The sequence below is a fragment of the Bidens hawaiensis genome, unplaced genomic scaffold (genome assembly GCF_021521415.1).
Source record: "Bidens hawaiensis isolate Kalapana, Puna unplaced genomic scaffold, B.hawaiensis_p1.1 tig00011793_1, whole genome shotgun sequence".
Lineage (NCBI taxonomy): Eukaryota > Viridiplantae > Streptophyta > Magnoliopsida > Asterales > Asteraceae > Bidens > Bidens hawaiensis.
The window spans coordinates 293,750-309,205 of NW_027491937.1; the positions used below are offsets into that span (position 1 = coordinate 293,750).

A 15,456-nucleotide genomic window follows, 5' to 3' on the forward strand; every position below is an offset into this window, starting at 1 on the left:
CCACGGGCACGTGAACCACCAATGTTTTTGTCGATGCCTCGGCCGGAGACTCTTCGAACAAGAAAATACTCGCCTTCACGCAGAGCCATTTAAACAAACCAAAGCTCTGATACCAAATGATACCGATTCCACGTTTTTACTCAAATGGCTCAAGAACAATTGATCATTATCAAAATAACCCAAACCGAAATACTCGGTAAACAAGCTTAAAACTTACAAATTCCTTAATCAAAATAATCAACTGAGTAAACAAATGACCTAACAACCATATTTATAAATAACAATAAACCGTTGGGCCGGGCCAACTTAATGGACCGATGCTCCTGCATAAGAAACTCTAAGCTTAATATGTACGTTTTATAAACCTTAATTATTAAATTTGTACAACACACACTAAGCAATATATACACGAAAGCAATGAAACGTAGATAAAACTTCAAACAAAACTAAAAAAAGTTTATTTTATAAAATAAACTTCTAGAACTTCCTCCGCAAACATAAACATTTGTTTTTTAAGGTCATCCTAATCTTAATCAACAGTAAGGCAATATTAATCTAAATGCGACAACCCCACGAAGGTTCATTATTATCCACTGTCAAGCACCATTGTCCCAGCTACTTAAACCCCTTACTTGCTCAATACTTCCACTCACATCTCTCATTCCTATTCTACAACCTTAAATTAATCATTTGCAACAAGTGGCCATGTGTGGTGGTGCTATTCTAGCCGATCTCATCCCTCGTTCCCGACGTCCTAACCCGAACAACGTCTGGCCCGACTCCACCTTTTACCCGAAACTCAACCCGTTCGAAGCTGAATTTAATATGTTTGCTCAACAAACTAATTATTCTCATAAGCGAGATATTTCATTTTCAGGTAACCACTTCATTTGTTTCTTTTGTTTCTCGTATTTTATTTACAAGAAAATTAACGTGTTCAGTTTTGACCGTTTATGGTCAGAACGGCCGTAATATCAGACAGACAACGGTTCTGATCAATAATTTTGTAATTTGAATCCTTTTGGTTAGAACGGCCGTTGAGATTTTATTCAAACGGGCGTTCTGGCCAGTAATTTTCAAATTTTGAATATTTTTTTAATCTTTTAATTTTGTCAAAATGGTCATCTAGTGTTTTGTTGATAGCATTTGATAGAGCATTTGATTGTAAGAAATAACATGCATAAATTTTAAAGTTTGATTTTTATTTTATTTTTCTCAAAATGGTCATTGGTAGACAGCCATTTGATGCTATGAAATCATTATTTTTTAATAACGAAGATTTCTCACTAAACTTAAAATAATTACAATAATACAATAGAGTGACAGGTAAACGGACAACAAGTTGCGCCACAACATCTTTTGAAATCTAACGAAAAATATTCGAAGTTAGATTTTCTTGACCAGAAACTGTCATTTGCGTGTTTCGTAAACGACTGTTTGATGGTGTGAAATCAAACAAGAGTTCCATGGATATGTCATGAGTCATGACACTTTATTTTGGCCTTTTGGGGCATTAAGTTTCATTTCTGATAGTGGCTTTTTATCAAACAGAAAATAACAACAATAACAAGAGTCGTAACAAAAGACAACGAAAGAACTTATACCGCGGAATCCGCCAGCGTCCATGGGGCAAATGGGCAGCCGAGATACGCGATCCAAGTAAAGGCGTTCGCGTGTGGCTAGGCACATTCAACACAGCCGAAGAAGCAGCCAGAGCATACGACAAAGCAGCTCGCAAAATCCGTGGCAGAAAAGCCAAAGTCAACTTCCCAAACGAAGTAGAATACTCTTACGACCAATCGCATATTAATCTAAACAACAACAGTTGCGAACCTCACACCGGTTATGTTACCGGGCTTTCTGATGAAGAAGTAACGTTTGTTCCTGAACCGGTGAAGAAAGTTGAGCCGGTTCAAGAAGATATTATAGTGCATAAGCTGTCAGAGGAGCTTATGGCGTTTGAGACGTGTATGAAGTTTTATGAGATTCCGTATCTTGACGGGCCGTCAGCAGTGGCTCCAGTGAGTGTTCAGGAGGGTGATTTGATCGAGCTATGGAGTTTCGATGATGGTGTTATGTAATTAGGAAATTGTTAACCTTTAAATGTGTTGGTGTTAAGGTGTTTTGTTTAAGGCTTTAATTTCAAGTAATTTGTGATTTAAGTATTTAAGTTTCTTTGGATATGAATATGAAATTGTGATTAAGTAATTTAAGTTTCTTTTCAAGTAATCTGTGATTAAGTATTTAATCTGTGATTAAGTGATGAAAATGAACTAGATTTAATTATTTAACCTTCTGATTAAGACATCAGCCATACAACAAAACTAACCAAAGGTACACTCTTTTAACACAATTTACAACATAATAAGTATAAGGTACAACCTCTAATGCATCCATTTCGTATAGATAGTTGCAATTTATATATATATATATATATATATATATATATATATATATATATATATTATATAATTTGTTGTAAAAATCGTTAATGACAATTAAAAGTACATATTTAAAGAAATGGAGTTTGTTCATCACGGAATCGTTTTTAAGGTTGGTAAGATGTGGTTTTGGCAAACAAAATATATGTATATTTTATTGTCTGCTTAATCAGAAAAGATTTTCTAATACAAGTTTGAAGGTGATGATTAAAATCACTTAAGACAATGATTATGCCACATTGTCATGATTATTTAAATACACATATTTAAGTATATTTTTTTTATCATATTCTGATATATACTTTTATTGAAATCAAGTTTGTTCAAAATAAAGTATCTCTTATTCTCTTAAACTACTTTTGTATAAGAGACACTAAACTGCTAAAGCACGAGTATAACTGAACAAGAGAACGGTCATATGCTAACAAGGCTACCCAAGTCTGAAAATACACAATAATGAAAATATTCTCAATTTAGTAACAACATTTTCCGTCTATGTTTTAGCTTAATAAAAGAAGAAACAAGATAAAATTTTCTCCGATGCCTCCTTCGGCATAATGTTTCTCTCGTTGAATAGTTTAACATTTATTGCTTTCCAGATGCTCCACAAGCAGAAGATGAACTATAACACACATAATTGTTCGGCATTGACCCTCTAGGTTGCAAGGGAGTCTTTTGTGTGTATTTTTGTTGATGGCAACTCTTAATGTGAAGAAATTCACTTAAATTGGAAGTAATCTTTATGCACAGATAGTTTTCTTTCAGTCATAGTTCTTAAGGCCTTTGTCGATCAAAGCTTCCTGATACATCGCCAAGCGACTCCCACTTGTCTTTTAACTTCAACAACTGTGTACTTGACAAAGCCCCTTCATAGTGGAATCCAACGGGATTTTAGGCTTGTTTGGGAATTTTGGTTGGTCTTGGGCTATTTCTATAAATTCTTAGTTAAAGTATGCTAGTTTGGGTATTTTCCCTTTTAAAAAACGAGTTTGTTAAGTACAGACTCGTTTTTAAGGTTGGTAAAAGTACATATTTAAAAAGTAAGTATATGTATATTTTATGAGATTTTCTAATACAAGTTTTAAGGTGTTGATTAAACACCCTTTATAATGAATATAAGTGTCATGGTTATTTAAATGCACATACTTTAGTTTTTTTTTTAATTAACATTTACTTTTCCTGGAATTGACCCTAAGGCCGAAGGATTGGTGGGAGGAAAGAAGAATTTGGGCAGCATTTGGCTACATTCGACTGAGTCAAACTTATTCATACTTGTAAAATTAAGGATAGTTTATTTTTGTAACTTAGTTTTGACCAACAACAATGTGTTTAACAATTGACAAAAGTCAATGAGATGTCGGTCAACTAATGGATTTCTTAACATGATTATTAAATGCATAACGATTTTTTTTCTTAATCTTGTGACTAAAAGAATACTTCTCTTTTAAATAATATATTGATTTGAAAACCTTTAAAATAGTAAAACAAAAAAGAGAGTAGGATGTAACAATGTTTTAGTAATCGCTAGTTGTTAGTCAGATGGTTGGTGAGACTAGCGCACAATAGGAATCAATCTAAATTAATCAGGATTAACTGATATTAACTAGGATTAATTGGGATTACTTGGCCATAGTCGGTATCTTTACAACGTAAGAGAAGTTATTAAAAAAAATAACCATATACAGTGATTATGGTGAATGTCTACAAATTTATAATTCAATGTTTGGTTTACAATCAACAAATGTATTTTTCAGGGTGAGGATAAACGTACTTAATTTTTACTTTAAAAACCCAATAAATTGTAATCGGTGACATATCATCAAACAAACTTGTATGTAAAATTGTAATATTTTAGACTTGTTTACATGAAAGAGTGAGTTTTGAGGTAAATGTTCTACTATACGTAAACTTCAATACATTTTTATGGAGTAAATCATAATTTCACTAATAGCTTTTCGTATCTATATGAAATCGGAACGGCGTTAGGATGATTATAATTATCATGCTTATCTGTTTTTTTACAGTTAAATGAACGAGTCTAATTTGTTGAAGGGAAATCTTAATAATGTTTAAGAACATGTAATAAGTAAGCTAGGAAAAAAATCACAGATACGATTAAATTCAAAATTACTGAAGAACCATTTTACACTTTCATACTGATTCTTGACATAATTATGTTTATTGAAAGAAAAAATAATTGGAGATCTGACAAGTGATTATGATTTATGATGATGTTGTAATATTGATATTATTGTAAGTGATAAATTTACTAATTGAATTACAATAATATTGGTATGACGGTTTAGGGTTCAAATCCTTATAAGTACAAGATAAATATGAAATTTTGTTGTTAAAAAAATTAGAAGCAAAAGAGCTTGCTCGCACAATAGTGCCACAATTATCTATATTAACACTTTTATAATATCTTGTCCAAATTTCAAATAGCGAGCTTAAGTTATTATAAAGTATAAACGAATTTGAAGTTTTTGTCATGTTTAGCAAACCAAATATGACATCCTTTAGAATTGCATGACTTGAACTTGTCAATCAAACTAATATTCTAGCCAGTGGCGGAGCAAAAAATTTTTTTATATGGGTTCGGAATTTTTCGATCTTTGACTTTTTTCCAACGTCAAAGTTTTCAGGCCTGGATGGGTCGGGTCGGTCATTCGGCCAAATAAATAAAACGCAATATCACAACCATAAGAAAAGTGCATTGTCACCATTAAAATAAAATACATAGTCATATAAATAAAAAAAATTTAAATGGATTCTCTAAAATTAAACAGCATGTAGTCAAAATATCACAAAAACGACAACATGCTAGCTGAAGAAAACGACATCGTTGTCTCTCTCTAAAATTCAAGCTTTTGTTTTTTTTCCGGAAAACGGTGAAATATTTGCGGAGATTTTGTGACACTGGGTTCGCTCGCTGAAAAAAAATGGGTTCGCTCGTTAAATCGTACCTGTAAGTTATATGTAAAACCGGAAATGAACCGGGTTCGGCCGAACCCGGTGAGTTGTATGTGGCTCCGCCACTGATTCTAGCTGCTTTGATTTCAAACGAATATTCTTGTTTTGTTCTTTAGTTCATGCAAGTAGACATTTATTAAACAAAAATTTGAACAGCAAGTATATTAAAATAAATAAAAAAAACACTCGGCATAACGTGTTCCAATGGGTGGAGGATATTAAGACGGCGCCGCTGGTTTTTAGGGTGTGTCAACTTTTACATCTGGACGACATCATGTGCACAATGAGCCCTACCAGAGGAGTTTTGTTTTGTTGACTACTTGACTTTCAAAACTAAATAGAATCTACAGTTTACTTTTAACTGTTTTAAGTTTAAAAATTATCATTTGTTATACTTTTTCCTATAATTTTCACTATGGTGTAAGCTTGTTAAACATGAAAATATGACACTATATAACACGTAATATATGGTTTGAGTTTTATTTAAACATGCATCTTCGGGTCGGTTCCATGCAGATCGCAGGTTAACTCGTGCAAACAATTTATTTACTTTTTTTATTTTATCAACAAGTTTTATGTATTAAATTAAACTATGCGAATACATGTACTTTTATGTCAAAATTTTTAAGTTTATAAATAAGTTACCATTGTTTAAATAATTTCTCTATAAAAATGAAAATTTAAGATTTTAAAGTATAGTATGGGAAACGGAAATTAGGCAAATAATCTTTTTTCAATTTGAACGAGCCAAGTTCTTCAACCAGCAAATACACGTGTTGTGTTTATGTGTGTTACACGATTTTTTAGTTCCTATAAAATTGTTTTGTAGTGGGCATCTCAAAGTCTCAAACCATTAACCTATGTAGATGGCCGGTTCAAGTATTCAACACTAACTCTCACGACAAAACTTATTAATCAACAAAACAACACATGTAAATGGCCAAAAGACAAAAGCAACACATGCACTTGCATGGAACAAAAAATAACCTTGTCAAAGACCATATATTAAGTTATTAACTAACTATAATCAACACAAATAACAAAACAATATACATTTATCAACAAAGTATCACATGTATTTTTCTTTTATTTTTCTTTTTAACAATTAACTCTTCTAATTCTGTGAAAGTTATAGAACAAAAATTCCATTTTCAAGACTCAAAGCAGTCAAACCCATGACCCCCAGCCCCCCATGGAGAAAACCTTTTTGGAACTTAAATATGATTTTGTTATGTTCTAGACAATTACTCTAACGAATGGGTTGATTTTGTCTTTTGGTGATTAGCACATGTTAGTTAATCGCTTAAAAGTCGGTTGGGTCAGGCCATCTTAAAAGTCGTTTCATGCAAAGTGATCAAACGTGTAAAAGCGGTATTGACAACCAACACATGTTTATTCCTTTTGGGTTCCTCGTACTCAACATGTTATGCATAACAATGTTATGACTCCTCGATCAACCAATGTATTTTATTAAAGGGTTGGTTTCCCAAACCAAACCGGTTTGGTCAAAGCCTAGTCAAAACCGGTTTGACCCAAATCGTTAGGTTTAGAACCGGTTTAGTAGTTCAAAAGAGGAACCGGTACCAAAACCAGTGATTAGGGCCGGTTTTGCCATGAACCAGTCTCAAACCGGTTATTTTTACACCTCTACTTCCATAAACATAAATGGGTCTCTTAACGAGCCCAGCCCAGTTTCCAATTACCAAATCGTAAACCCTAAAAAAGATAATAGATAGATATTAGCACAAACCCTAGGTTGGTTTCTTATTTGCAGCAGTCAGTGGTGATTGAGTGATCGGAGATGGTGTCGTTGAAGCTACAGAAGAGGCTGTCCGCCAGCGTCCTCAAATGCGGCAAAGGCAAAGTCTGGCTTGATCCTAATGAAGTCAACGAGATCTCCATGGCTAATTCTCGTATGCACCTCTTATTATATTTGTATATATCTTGTTAATTGTTAGGTGTTTGCGGATTAGCTACGAGCTTTGAGCTTATGTTATGTGTTACGAAATTAGGTTTGATAGATGGTTAATAAGAGATTTAATTGATTCATTTGATTGTTATGATTTGGCATGTTATATAAGAAAAATCTGTAACTTGATATTATTGATTTTTGTTATTATTTTTAGCATATGATTGTTTATGATTATTATTATTATTTTATATAAGCAAAATGTAGGATGTTTATACTGAAGTTGTAAAAACAAACAATTTGATTTTAACTTTCTAAACTGATTTTATTTTACTTGCTGTTCTTTGATGGATAACTGACTGCCGGTTACCAGGAAACATAATCTGTTAGTTAGGCTATATGTAGTGGGCGACAAATTTGGGAGGTTTGGGGCGATAAGTTCGTGGAACACCACCCCCGGGCTACAAAGGGGCCATTTGGGGTTGGGGGGGGGGGGGCGAGAAATAGTTGTAGCCCTTCCATCCTCTGCTTTTATTATTATTATTATTATTATTATTATTATTATTATATTCAATGTGTGTGATATATATATATATACATATATTTATGGGGGCTCCAACATCACTACATCTCTAAAACAAAAACCCATTTTTTGCTGACTAGGCGCCACATGACACAAAACGCCTTATTTTGTAGCTCCTCTACTGCACATAGCCTTATTGATACTTAACTTTATATCACTGATCGATTTGATTGTTTGAAGCATTTGAGTGTTTATGTTTGCTATTATATACAAGCAAAATGTAGGTTTATATTGAAGTAAAATGAACAAACTATTTGATTAAATATTCTGAACACTGTTTTTATTTTACTTGCTGTTCGTTGATGGTTAATTAAAGGTCAAAACATACGAAAGTTGGTCAAGGATGGATTCATCATCAGGAAGCCAACCAAGATTCATTCAAGATCACGTGCCCGTCGCATGAAGGAAGCAAAGAGGAAGGGTCGTCACTCTGGATACGGTATTTGTTTCTAACTTTTTTTTAAAATAATTCCAAGATTTTAGGTGTTTGATAACTAAAACTATGATTATAAACTTTAGGTAAGCGTAAGGGTACAAGGGAGGCTAGGTTGCCAACAAAGATTCTCTGGATGAGGAGGATGCGAGTGCTTAGGCGTTTACTTCGCAAGTACCGTGAGGCTAAGAAGATTGACAAACACATGTACCATGACATGTACATGAAGGTGAAGGGTAATGTTTTCAAGAATAAGCGTGTGTTGATGGAAAGTATTCACAAGTCAAAGGCTGAGAAGGCTAGAGAGAAGACATTGTCTGACCAGTTCGAGGCTAAGCGTGCCAAGAACAAGGCTAGTCGTGAAAGGAAGTTGGCTCGCAGGGAGGAACGTTTAGCTCAGGTAGTTTATCTATTTGGTGTTATAATTGCATTAAGGGTAAAATTGACATTTAATTAACTAAGTGTTAACTTATTTTGTACAGGGCCCACAGGAGAAGGTGCCAGCTCCAGCCGCAGCTGCTCCTGCCGCACAACCTGCACAGTAAGTGAACACATTTGCTGCTTACTTATTTATGAATTTTGTCGGACTGTATGATATTCTTTTATATGATATTTGATGAATATTGTCTTGTTCTTTTTTCAGGGCAACAAAGAAATCCAAGAAGTGAGTTTCGAATTTTTTTTGTCAATGTTAGAGGTGAAGAAAGCGGGTGCTTTAATTAATCTTCAAGTTTTGTTCTTCGACTTTTTGCACTTCTTAAAACAGTTTTTGTTGAGCTGATTTAAAAATCATGATGACATGAAATTTTTATTTGAAGTTCGGTTTGTTACTTGCACTTGGCATTTTTTTTGACAATCTTTTGGTGTGAGATTCAATAGAAATTCAGTAATGACACAAGATTAAAATGTGGGCGATTGCTCTGTACGTATTGCTATCCATATCATCTCCATGACAACCCGAAAGGCCAAAACAGTTTCCTTGTTGGTATCGGTTCTATTATGAGTTAAACTTAAGCTACTACATACACGAACTGTTTAGCTAAACATGTACTATTCTAAACCAAACATGGAAACGCTCGACCTACGTAACCCTGACACGAAGTCATGTAACCCTGACCTATGTTCATAACATGTTCATGGAAACGCTCGACCTAAGCAACCAACTTTCAAAACATACCTTTTGAGGTTGGTTCCAACATTGAAAAGTTTCTTCATGAAAGTATATCAATATTTTACACATTTTTTCACATCAAAAGGTAGTTCTGAAAGTTGGTTACATCACAACAATACAATAACAATAGGCTAAGATTGTACACATCATTTCAGAAATAATCTACTTTCAATAATAACGATATAAGAGGGTTTACATTTGAAAATATAAAACCAATTTAAAAGTAAATGGCTCGAAACTATCACCTCTGCTTGAGTGTTTGGAGCTTAAACTCTTTCAACTGACAAATCATATAAAATGTGAAAAACACATCCATTACATTGAATTATGATCTCGCAAGCTTATGGAATCGGTGATGACAATCACCTTATGCAAATAATCTTGATTGTTGCTCCCAACGCAGTCAGCAACAGAGTGTTTTCATGAGTTGTTGAGTCTAAAAGGCTCTAGGTCGTAAAGTGATTGACCCATCTAACCCGTTGGATGAATGGCTCGTGTTTAGTTGGGTTGTGATCCTTGTACGTAAACCACTTGCCAATGGTTCAAAGCTGTAACACGAAGTCTTATATCGTTATTATTGAAAGTAGATTATTTCTGAAATGATGTATACAATCTTAGCCTATTGTTATTGTATTGTTGTGATGTAACCAACTTTCAGAACTACCTTTTGATGTGAAAAAATGTGTAAAATATTGATATACTTTCATGAAGAAACTTTTCAGTGTTGGAAACCAACCTCAAAAGGTATGTTCTAAAAGTTGGTTGCATTAAAAGGCAAGTTTTTTTGTTTGGTCATCTAAAAGGAAAGTTTTAAAGTAATAATATAAATATATATTTACATACAAACACATAAGACCTTTCTTATATGGGATTGTAGCATTTCAGTTGAGGTCATAGCTCATAACAATCAACGGTTAAACAGTTATATTAGTAGAAAACCTTAAGCAAAAAAACTTATTAGTGGCAACTTAGTTACCATTAATAGTTCAGTTGCTGTTGACACTCGATTACTACCGATTGACCAAATTGCAACTAATCAATAGTGACTTGCTATTGATGATTACCACTGAAGAATTTTCTTATTTAAATCTTGCTGCTGGAACAATTACATATTTACATGCCATTTAACTAATTTTTATTTCGTCTGATATAAGCAACAAGATTAAGAAACCTTATCAGGCAAAATATCTCCGGTGACTTGTAGTTTCCTCTATATCTAACATCCATGAACAAATGATGCTGCTCGCTCTGGAACGACAAAATACTTGAATGAATTTCTGAAATATGATACGCCAGTGATCATTTATTTCCTATCTCACAAAAATGGCTTCAACTTCATAAAAGTTCAATAACATGTTGCTTCAATCGGTGGGGCCAGTCATCTTTTCTGGCACTACAAGCTGATTGAATTCTTCACTATTCAAGACTCCTAATTGGAGAGCAGCTTCCTGCACACATTAGAAATGTAATCTCAAGCGGGTTGAAAGTCAGTCAATGTCTATTGTTTATACGTACAGCCTTTTTGATTGTTTATACCTTGAGTGTGCATCCCTGCTTATGGGAAGCCTTCGCAACCGCTGCAGCATTGTCATAGCCAATTTTCTGTATCAACAAATTCCAAATGACAGTTTATTCGGTTAATATTCAGAAATGAACATATGTAAAAGAAGTATAGTTTTAATATAAAAAAGAAGCTTACAGGATTCAAGGATGTCACAAGCATAAGTGAATGCAAGAATCAAGAAAGATAATAATATTAGGAATCACATTGTACTTAAATCACTAAATCATAGTAACTTTTAAAACTTTCTTTTTACTGTTAGGTTACCTCGTGTAATAACTTTGATATCCTTTCCCTATTTGCTTAAATATCTCTTACACAGTTCTTTTCAAAAGAAGCAGATGCATCGGCTAGAAGTCTGATTGACTGTAAGAACAATATCAACACTCAATGCCACTCAAGATTATTATATAATGAAATGACTTTAGTGATAAATATATACATTTGAGTTTGAAGTTGAGACCACTTACGTGTAGAAGAGTACTAGCAATCATTGGCTTGAAAACATTGAGCTCAAAATGTCCATTTGAACCACCAACTGTAAGGGCGACATGGTTTCCAATTGCCTGCATAAGAACAGACATTAATGTCATTTACATTATCAATGTAATAATACTGTTTTGAGTTGTAATCGTTTTGAGTTTAATGAGAAATATAATTTTAACTTTCAAAAAAAAATTAAACAAATAAATAATAATAATAATAATACTGTTTTCTTACTCATAAATTATAAATTTACAAAGATTCATACCTGAGCACAAACCATAGTCAGAACTTCACACTGTGTAGGATTCACTTTCCCCTAAAATAGACAACACGGTCAATAATCAATAAAGTTGCTAGATTTAGTATCCAAATTGTAAGAAATAAGATTTTTGCAAGCGTATATAAGATGGTGACTTTACAGGCATGATGCTGCTACCAGGTTCATTCTCAGGAAGAATAAGCTCCCCAAGACCACAACGTGGACCGCTACATGCATAAAGTGGAAGATAAAATGAGTACAAAACATCTTATTAAGTAAAATGGATATAAATCTGCAACTTCATACCTTCCTAAGAATCGTATATCATTTGCAATCTTCATAAGAGAAGTGGCAATTGTGTTTAGGGCTCCACTAGCTTCAACAAAGGCGTCATGTGCAGCCTGATAATATAATGTGAGGTAATATAACAAACATTTCTTCCATATTGAACTATATTAAAACAAGTATCAGTTAGAAAAATAAAACCAACCAGCGCCTCAAACTTATTTTCAGCTGTTATAAATGGCAACCTTGTTTCGTCAGCTACAGCTGCAGCAATCTTTACATCAAACCTGTACCAGCATTATATGTCATCATATCAAAAGAAAAGGTTAACGAAGGATAGTAAACTGTGAAATAATATATAAGTACCCTTTCTTTGTGTTCAATCCTGTCCCAACAGCAGTGCCACCTTGTGCAAGCTGAAAACATGAAGACCTAAAGCGGTCATGATTCACTCACACGTACAGACACAGAGATATATGTTAACATAAAAGATATGATTGGCAACCTGATACAAGCGAGGGAGCGTGCATATGACCCTATCGATTCCATACTTCACCTGCAACAACAAAATACTTATTCCTAACCAGAAAACATTTGATTTATCCATCTAAAAGTTAAAATATTAGCCAGATTAATTTCAAAGAATGAGATGAGAAAACATACTTGTGTTGTGTAGCCACTGAACACTTGCCCGAGAGTCAAGGGTGTCGCATCTTGCGTATGAGTCCGCCCAATTTTAACTATATCAGAAAACTCATTTGTCTGTCAAAAGTAAAAGCACTCGGTAAGCATCACACTGGTACCAAAAAAGAAAAGTATGGCTATGAAGTTAAACCATACAATTAAATACTTAATTACCTTTGCTTGTAGGGCTGTATGCAACTGCTTAAGTTTCGGGATAAGTCTAGAGTTGATTTCGGTTGCAGCTGCAATATGCATAACCTATGAACAAGTCAAACATTGGTCAACACCTGGAGAGTCAACAAGTAACAAAAAAAGAAGAATGAATTGAAAATGATTTTTTCAAAAAACTTACAGTTGGGAATGTATCGTTTGAGGACTGTGATCTGTTTACATGGTCATTTGGATGCACAAACTTGTCACCACGCTTATGGCCAAGTATTTCAGCTGCTCTATTTGCAATGACCTATCATGCATGTTTTGAAAAGAGTAGCATAATTAAAAGAATATGATAAGTATTGTTGAAAAATGAAAAGTACTATAGTTACCTCGTAGGCATTCATATTGCTTTGAGTGCCACTTCCGGTCTGCCATATAACAAGTGGAAAGTGATCATTTAACTTTCCCTCAGCCACTTCTTGCGCAGCTTCCATTATTGCTTTACCAATGGATGGATCAAGACCGTATTCCATGTTTACCTGTAATGAACATAATCTCATTAACCATATAATATAGCATCTAAAGTACCACAGTGTTTGATAGACAGTAAAACAAAATATAAGCAAGTGTTGTAAAATCTTAGAGTTTACATAACTTTTGCCATTTAAATGAAGAGTCTAAAACCATATTCAATTATTTCTGATGAACTGAAGATAATTTACAGTGTCGAACATGTTTTATTTGATTGTTAATAAAAAAAATGTTAATGCTTCTTAACTTATGTATAAAGAAAAACTGTTGTGAGTTTGCAAGAACCTTAGCAGCGCACTTTTTGAGGATTCCGAAAGAACGAACGATTGGTTCCGGCATTCTTTCACGGTCACCTCCGATTTCAAAATTCTGTAAAGATCTTTGCGTTTGAGCTCCCCATAACCTAAAAAATGGGGTTTATAATTAGTGAAAAGAAACAAATGCAAGTCCATTACCACCAATCAAATTTATGTTTTGTGGTAAAAACAAGTATTGCAGGCTTGCAGCCAAGGTGTTATATTGCATATCAAATAGTACATCAAGTAGGAAATATAAGCTTTGTTTAGGCTTCCTATCACAAAATGGGTGACCGTACCCGGCCCGATCACTCTGCTAGACCCGAATTTTATTTTTATTTTTTTAAAATTTATATACATTTTGTTTTGAAAAAAAAATGTATTTTTAATGTTTAAACCTAATTACTCAATTCATTTAAGCTCATTTTTCTAAAAAATTAAATAAAATTGCACAACCCAAATGATAACCATCAAGCCCATTTAAAAAGGTAATTGTTTAAGCCCAATAAGAAAAGCCTTTTTACTATAGACACAAGTTTTCTCTCGTCTTTGGCCCAAAATTTTTTAACGATTCTCGGGGACGGCTCTGCAAGGGGCATAAGACTGAAGCATAGTAGTGGTTAGATTAGATACTTGGATTACCGTGCAGAGTATGAAATTGTAAAAAAGAATGAATTACATAATGCTTAATGTTTTATATGAACTCATGGAACAACCCTTTATCATAAATCATAATAACATACATGTTCTCTAATATTCAGCTATACTGAAGCATAGTATTAAGGTGTTTATTTTCAATTAACTGGCACGTGATTTAGGGGAAAAAAAGATCCTAAAACTATCAAATAAACGAGTAATTAAACGAAACGAAAAGACGAACTTATGAGTTGGGACTTGAATGGGTCCAAAGGTATCTCCTTCTTCTCTAAAACCCGTAGACAAATGTCTCCAGCACGTAGCTGCAACAATGGTCGACCCACCAGGTGTTCGACGAAATGCTTGAACCACCGTCATCGCCATTTGATTTTGCTGTGATTCATCGAAAGGAAATAGTGACACGACGTCATTGAAATCCAAAATAATAATTGAAAAGATTGAATAAAAGCACTAGTACCAGAATGAATGTAATCAATTGCAGGTGGGTAAGTGAGTGAGTTAAAGCACGCTTGGTTTGGTTTGATGCTGACTTTTGTTGGGCGGCAGACAAGACACAACTGGTTTTCTTCGATCTTTTGCTTCTACTTTTCTGGTCACCATCCTATGTTTCCTTTTTTCATTAAAAGTGACTCTACACTCCTTCAAACACGATATATGAATTGTTTATACTGATTTTGATATTACGGGTATAATTGAGACTATAAAATCCTAAACCTTAATCATCACTCAATGTCGGTGGACTAGGCAGTCACAATCCTATGTGTGTAATTGTTTTACGGAATAATATTAACAAAAAGGCTTTACCATGTCAATGAGCTGGTGGTGGACAATGGTAAGAGAGACTTGGTGTAACAGTTTCCATGTGACCCGGGTTGATTTATGTCCTCATCATTTAGTTTCGGCGCAACAGCTGATGATGGGAGCACAGGCACTAGTTGGCGTTCACTAGTTGGATCCTTGAGCTAAACATGTTTTATCTCACCGGACCATCATGCATTTGGACGAGTGTTCACAGGCCCATTTGTTATCTC

The 15,456-nt window shown here is 34.0% G+C and overlaps 3 protein-coding genes across 4 annotated transcripts; 2 read left to right on the forward strand and 1 right to left on the reverse strand.

Moving 5' to 3' along the window:
- Positions 1–482: 482 nt before the first annotated feature.
- On the forward strand, positions 483–2,144 carry LOC143539044 (ethylene-responsive transcription factor ERF071-like). Its single transcript, XM_077032464.1, has 2 exons — positions 483–877; positions 1,552–2,144. The coding sequence occupies exons 1-2, from the start codon at positions 706–708 to the stop codon at positions 2,079–2,081; spliced, it is 702 nt and encodes a 233-aa protein (XP_076888579.1). The 5' UTR covers positions 483–705; the 3' UTR covers positions 2,082–2,144.
- A 5,027-nt stretch (positions 2,145–7,171) lies between these two features.
- LOC143539045 (large ribosomal subunit protein eL19y-like) lies at positions 7,172–9,182 on the forward strand. 2 transcript variants are annotated; one of them, XM_077032466.1, is made up of 6 exons: positions 7,172–7,327; positions 8,223–8,345; positions 8,426–8,739; positions 8,822–8,880; positions 8,983–9,009; positions 9,054–9,182. In XM_077032466.1, the coding sequence occupies exons 1-5, from the start codon at positions 7,216–7,218 to the stop codon at positions 9,005–9,007; spliced, it is 633 nt and encodes a 210-aa protein (XP_076888581.1). In that variant the 5' UTR covers positions 7,172–7,215; the 3' UTR covers positions 9,008–9,009; positions 9,054–9,182. The 2 variants fall into 2 exon arrangements, with proteins under 2 accessions (XP_076888581.1, XP_076888580.1); XM_077032465.1 differs by having other exon boundaries at positions 8,983–9,182.
- A 2,156-nt stretch (positions 9,183–11,338) lies between these two features.
- LOC143539047 (fumarate hydratase 1, mitochondrial) lies at positions 11,339–14,066 on the reverse strand. The gene is made up of 13 exons (XM_077032467.1): positions 13,758–14,066; positions 13,331–13,480; positions 13,138–13,248; positions 12,960–13,043; positions 12,765–12,863; positions 12,607–12,657; positions 12,468–12,517; positions 12,307–12,388; positions 12,123–12,217; positions 11,977–12,043; positions 11,823–11,873; positions 11,542–11,637; positions 11,339–11,437 (listed from the first exon to the last, which is right to left on the reverse strand). Exons 1-13 carry the CDS (start codon positions 13,809–13,811, stop codon positions 11,375–11,377), a joined length of 1,053 nt encoding a protein of 350 aa, XP_076888582.1. The 5' UTR covers positions 13,812–14,066; the 3' UTR covers positions 11,339–11,374.
- Positions 14,067–15,456: the final 1,390 nt, after the last annotated feature.

What these genes read in the sequence shown, in the direction of transcription:
- LOC143539045 (XM_077032465.1), top strand. Translation starts at nt 7,216, where the DNA reads ATGGTGTCGTTGAAGCTACAGAAGAGGCTGTCCGCCAGCGTCCTCAAA. An exon ending in GATCTCCATGGCTAATTCTC is followed by an intron (nt 7,328 to 8,222) that starts GTATGCACCTCT and finishes GGTTAATTAAAG; the next exon opens with GTCAAAACATACGAAAGTTG. An exon ending in GGGTCGTCACTCTGGATACG is followed by an intron (nt 8,346 to 8,425) that starts GTATTTGTTTCT and finishes TATAAACTTTAG; the next exon opens with GTAAGCGTAAGGGTACAAGG.
- LOC143539044 (XM_077032464.1), top strand. Translation starts at nt 706, where the DNA reads ATGTGTGGTGGTGCTATTCTAGCCGATCTCATCCCTCGTTCCCGACGT. An exon ending in GCGAGATATTTCATTTTCAG is followed by an intron (nt 878 to 1,551) that starts GTAACCACTTCA and finishes TTTATCAAACAG; the next exon opens with AAAATAACAACAATAACAAG.
- LOC143539047 (XM_077032467.1), bottom strand. Translation starts at nt 13,811, where the DNA reads ATGCCGGAACCAATCGTTCGTTCTTTCGGAATCCTCAAAAAGTGCGCT. An exon ending in TCAAAAAGTGCGCTGCTAAG is followed by an intron (nt 13,481 to 13,757) that starts GTTCTTGCAAAC and finishes TGTTCATTACAG; the next exon opens with GTAAACATGGAATACGGTCT. An exon ending in CTGGTAGCAGCATCATGCCT is followed by an intron (nt 11,874 to 11,976) that starts GTAAAGTCACCA and finishes TGTCTATTTTAG; the next exon opens with GGGAAAGTGAATCCTACACA.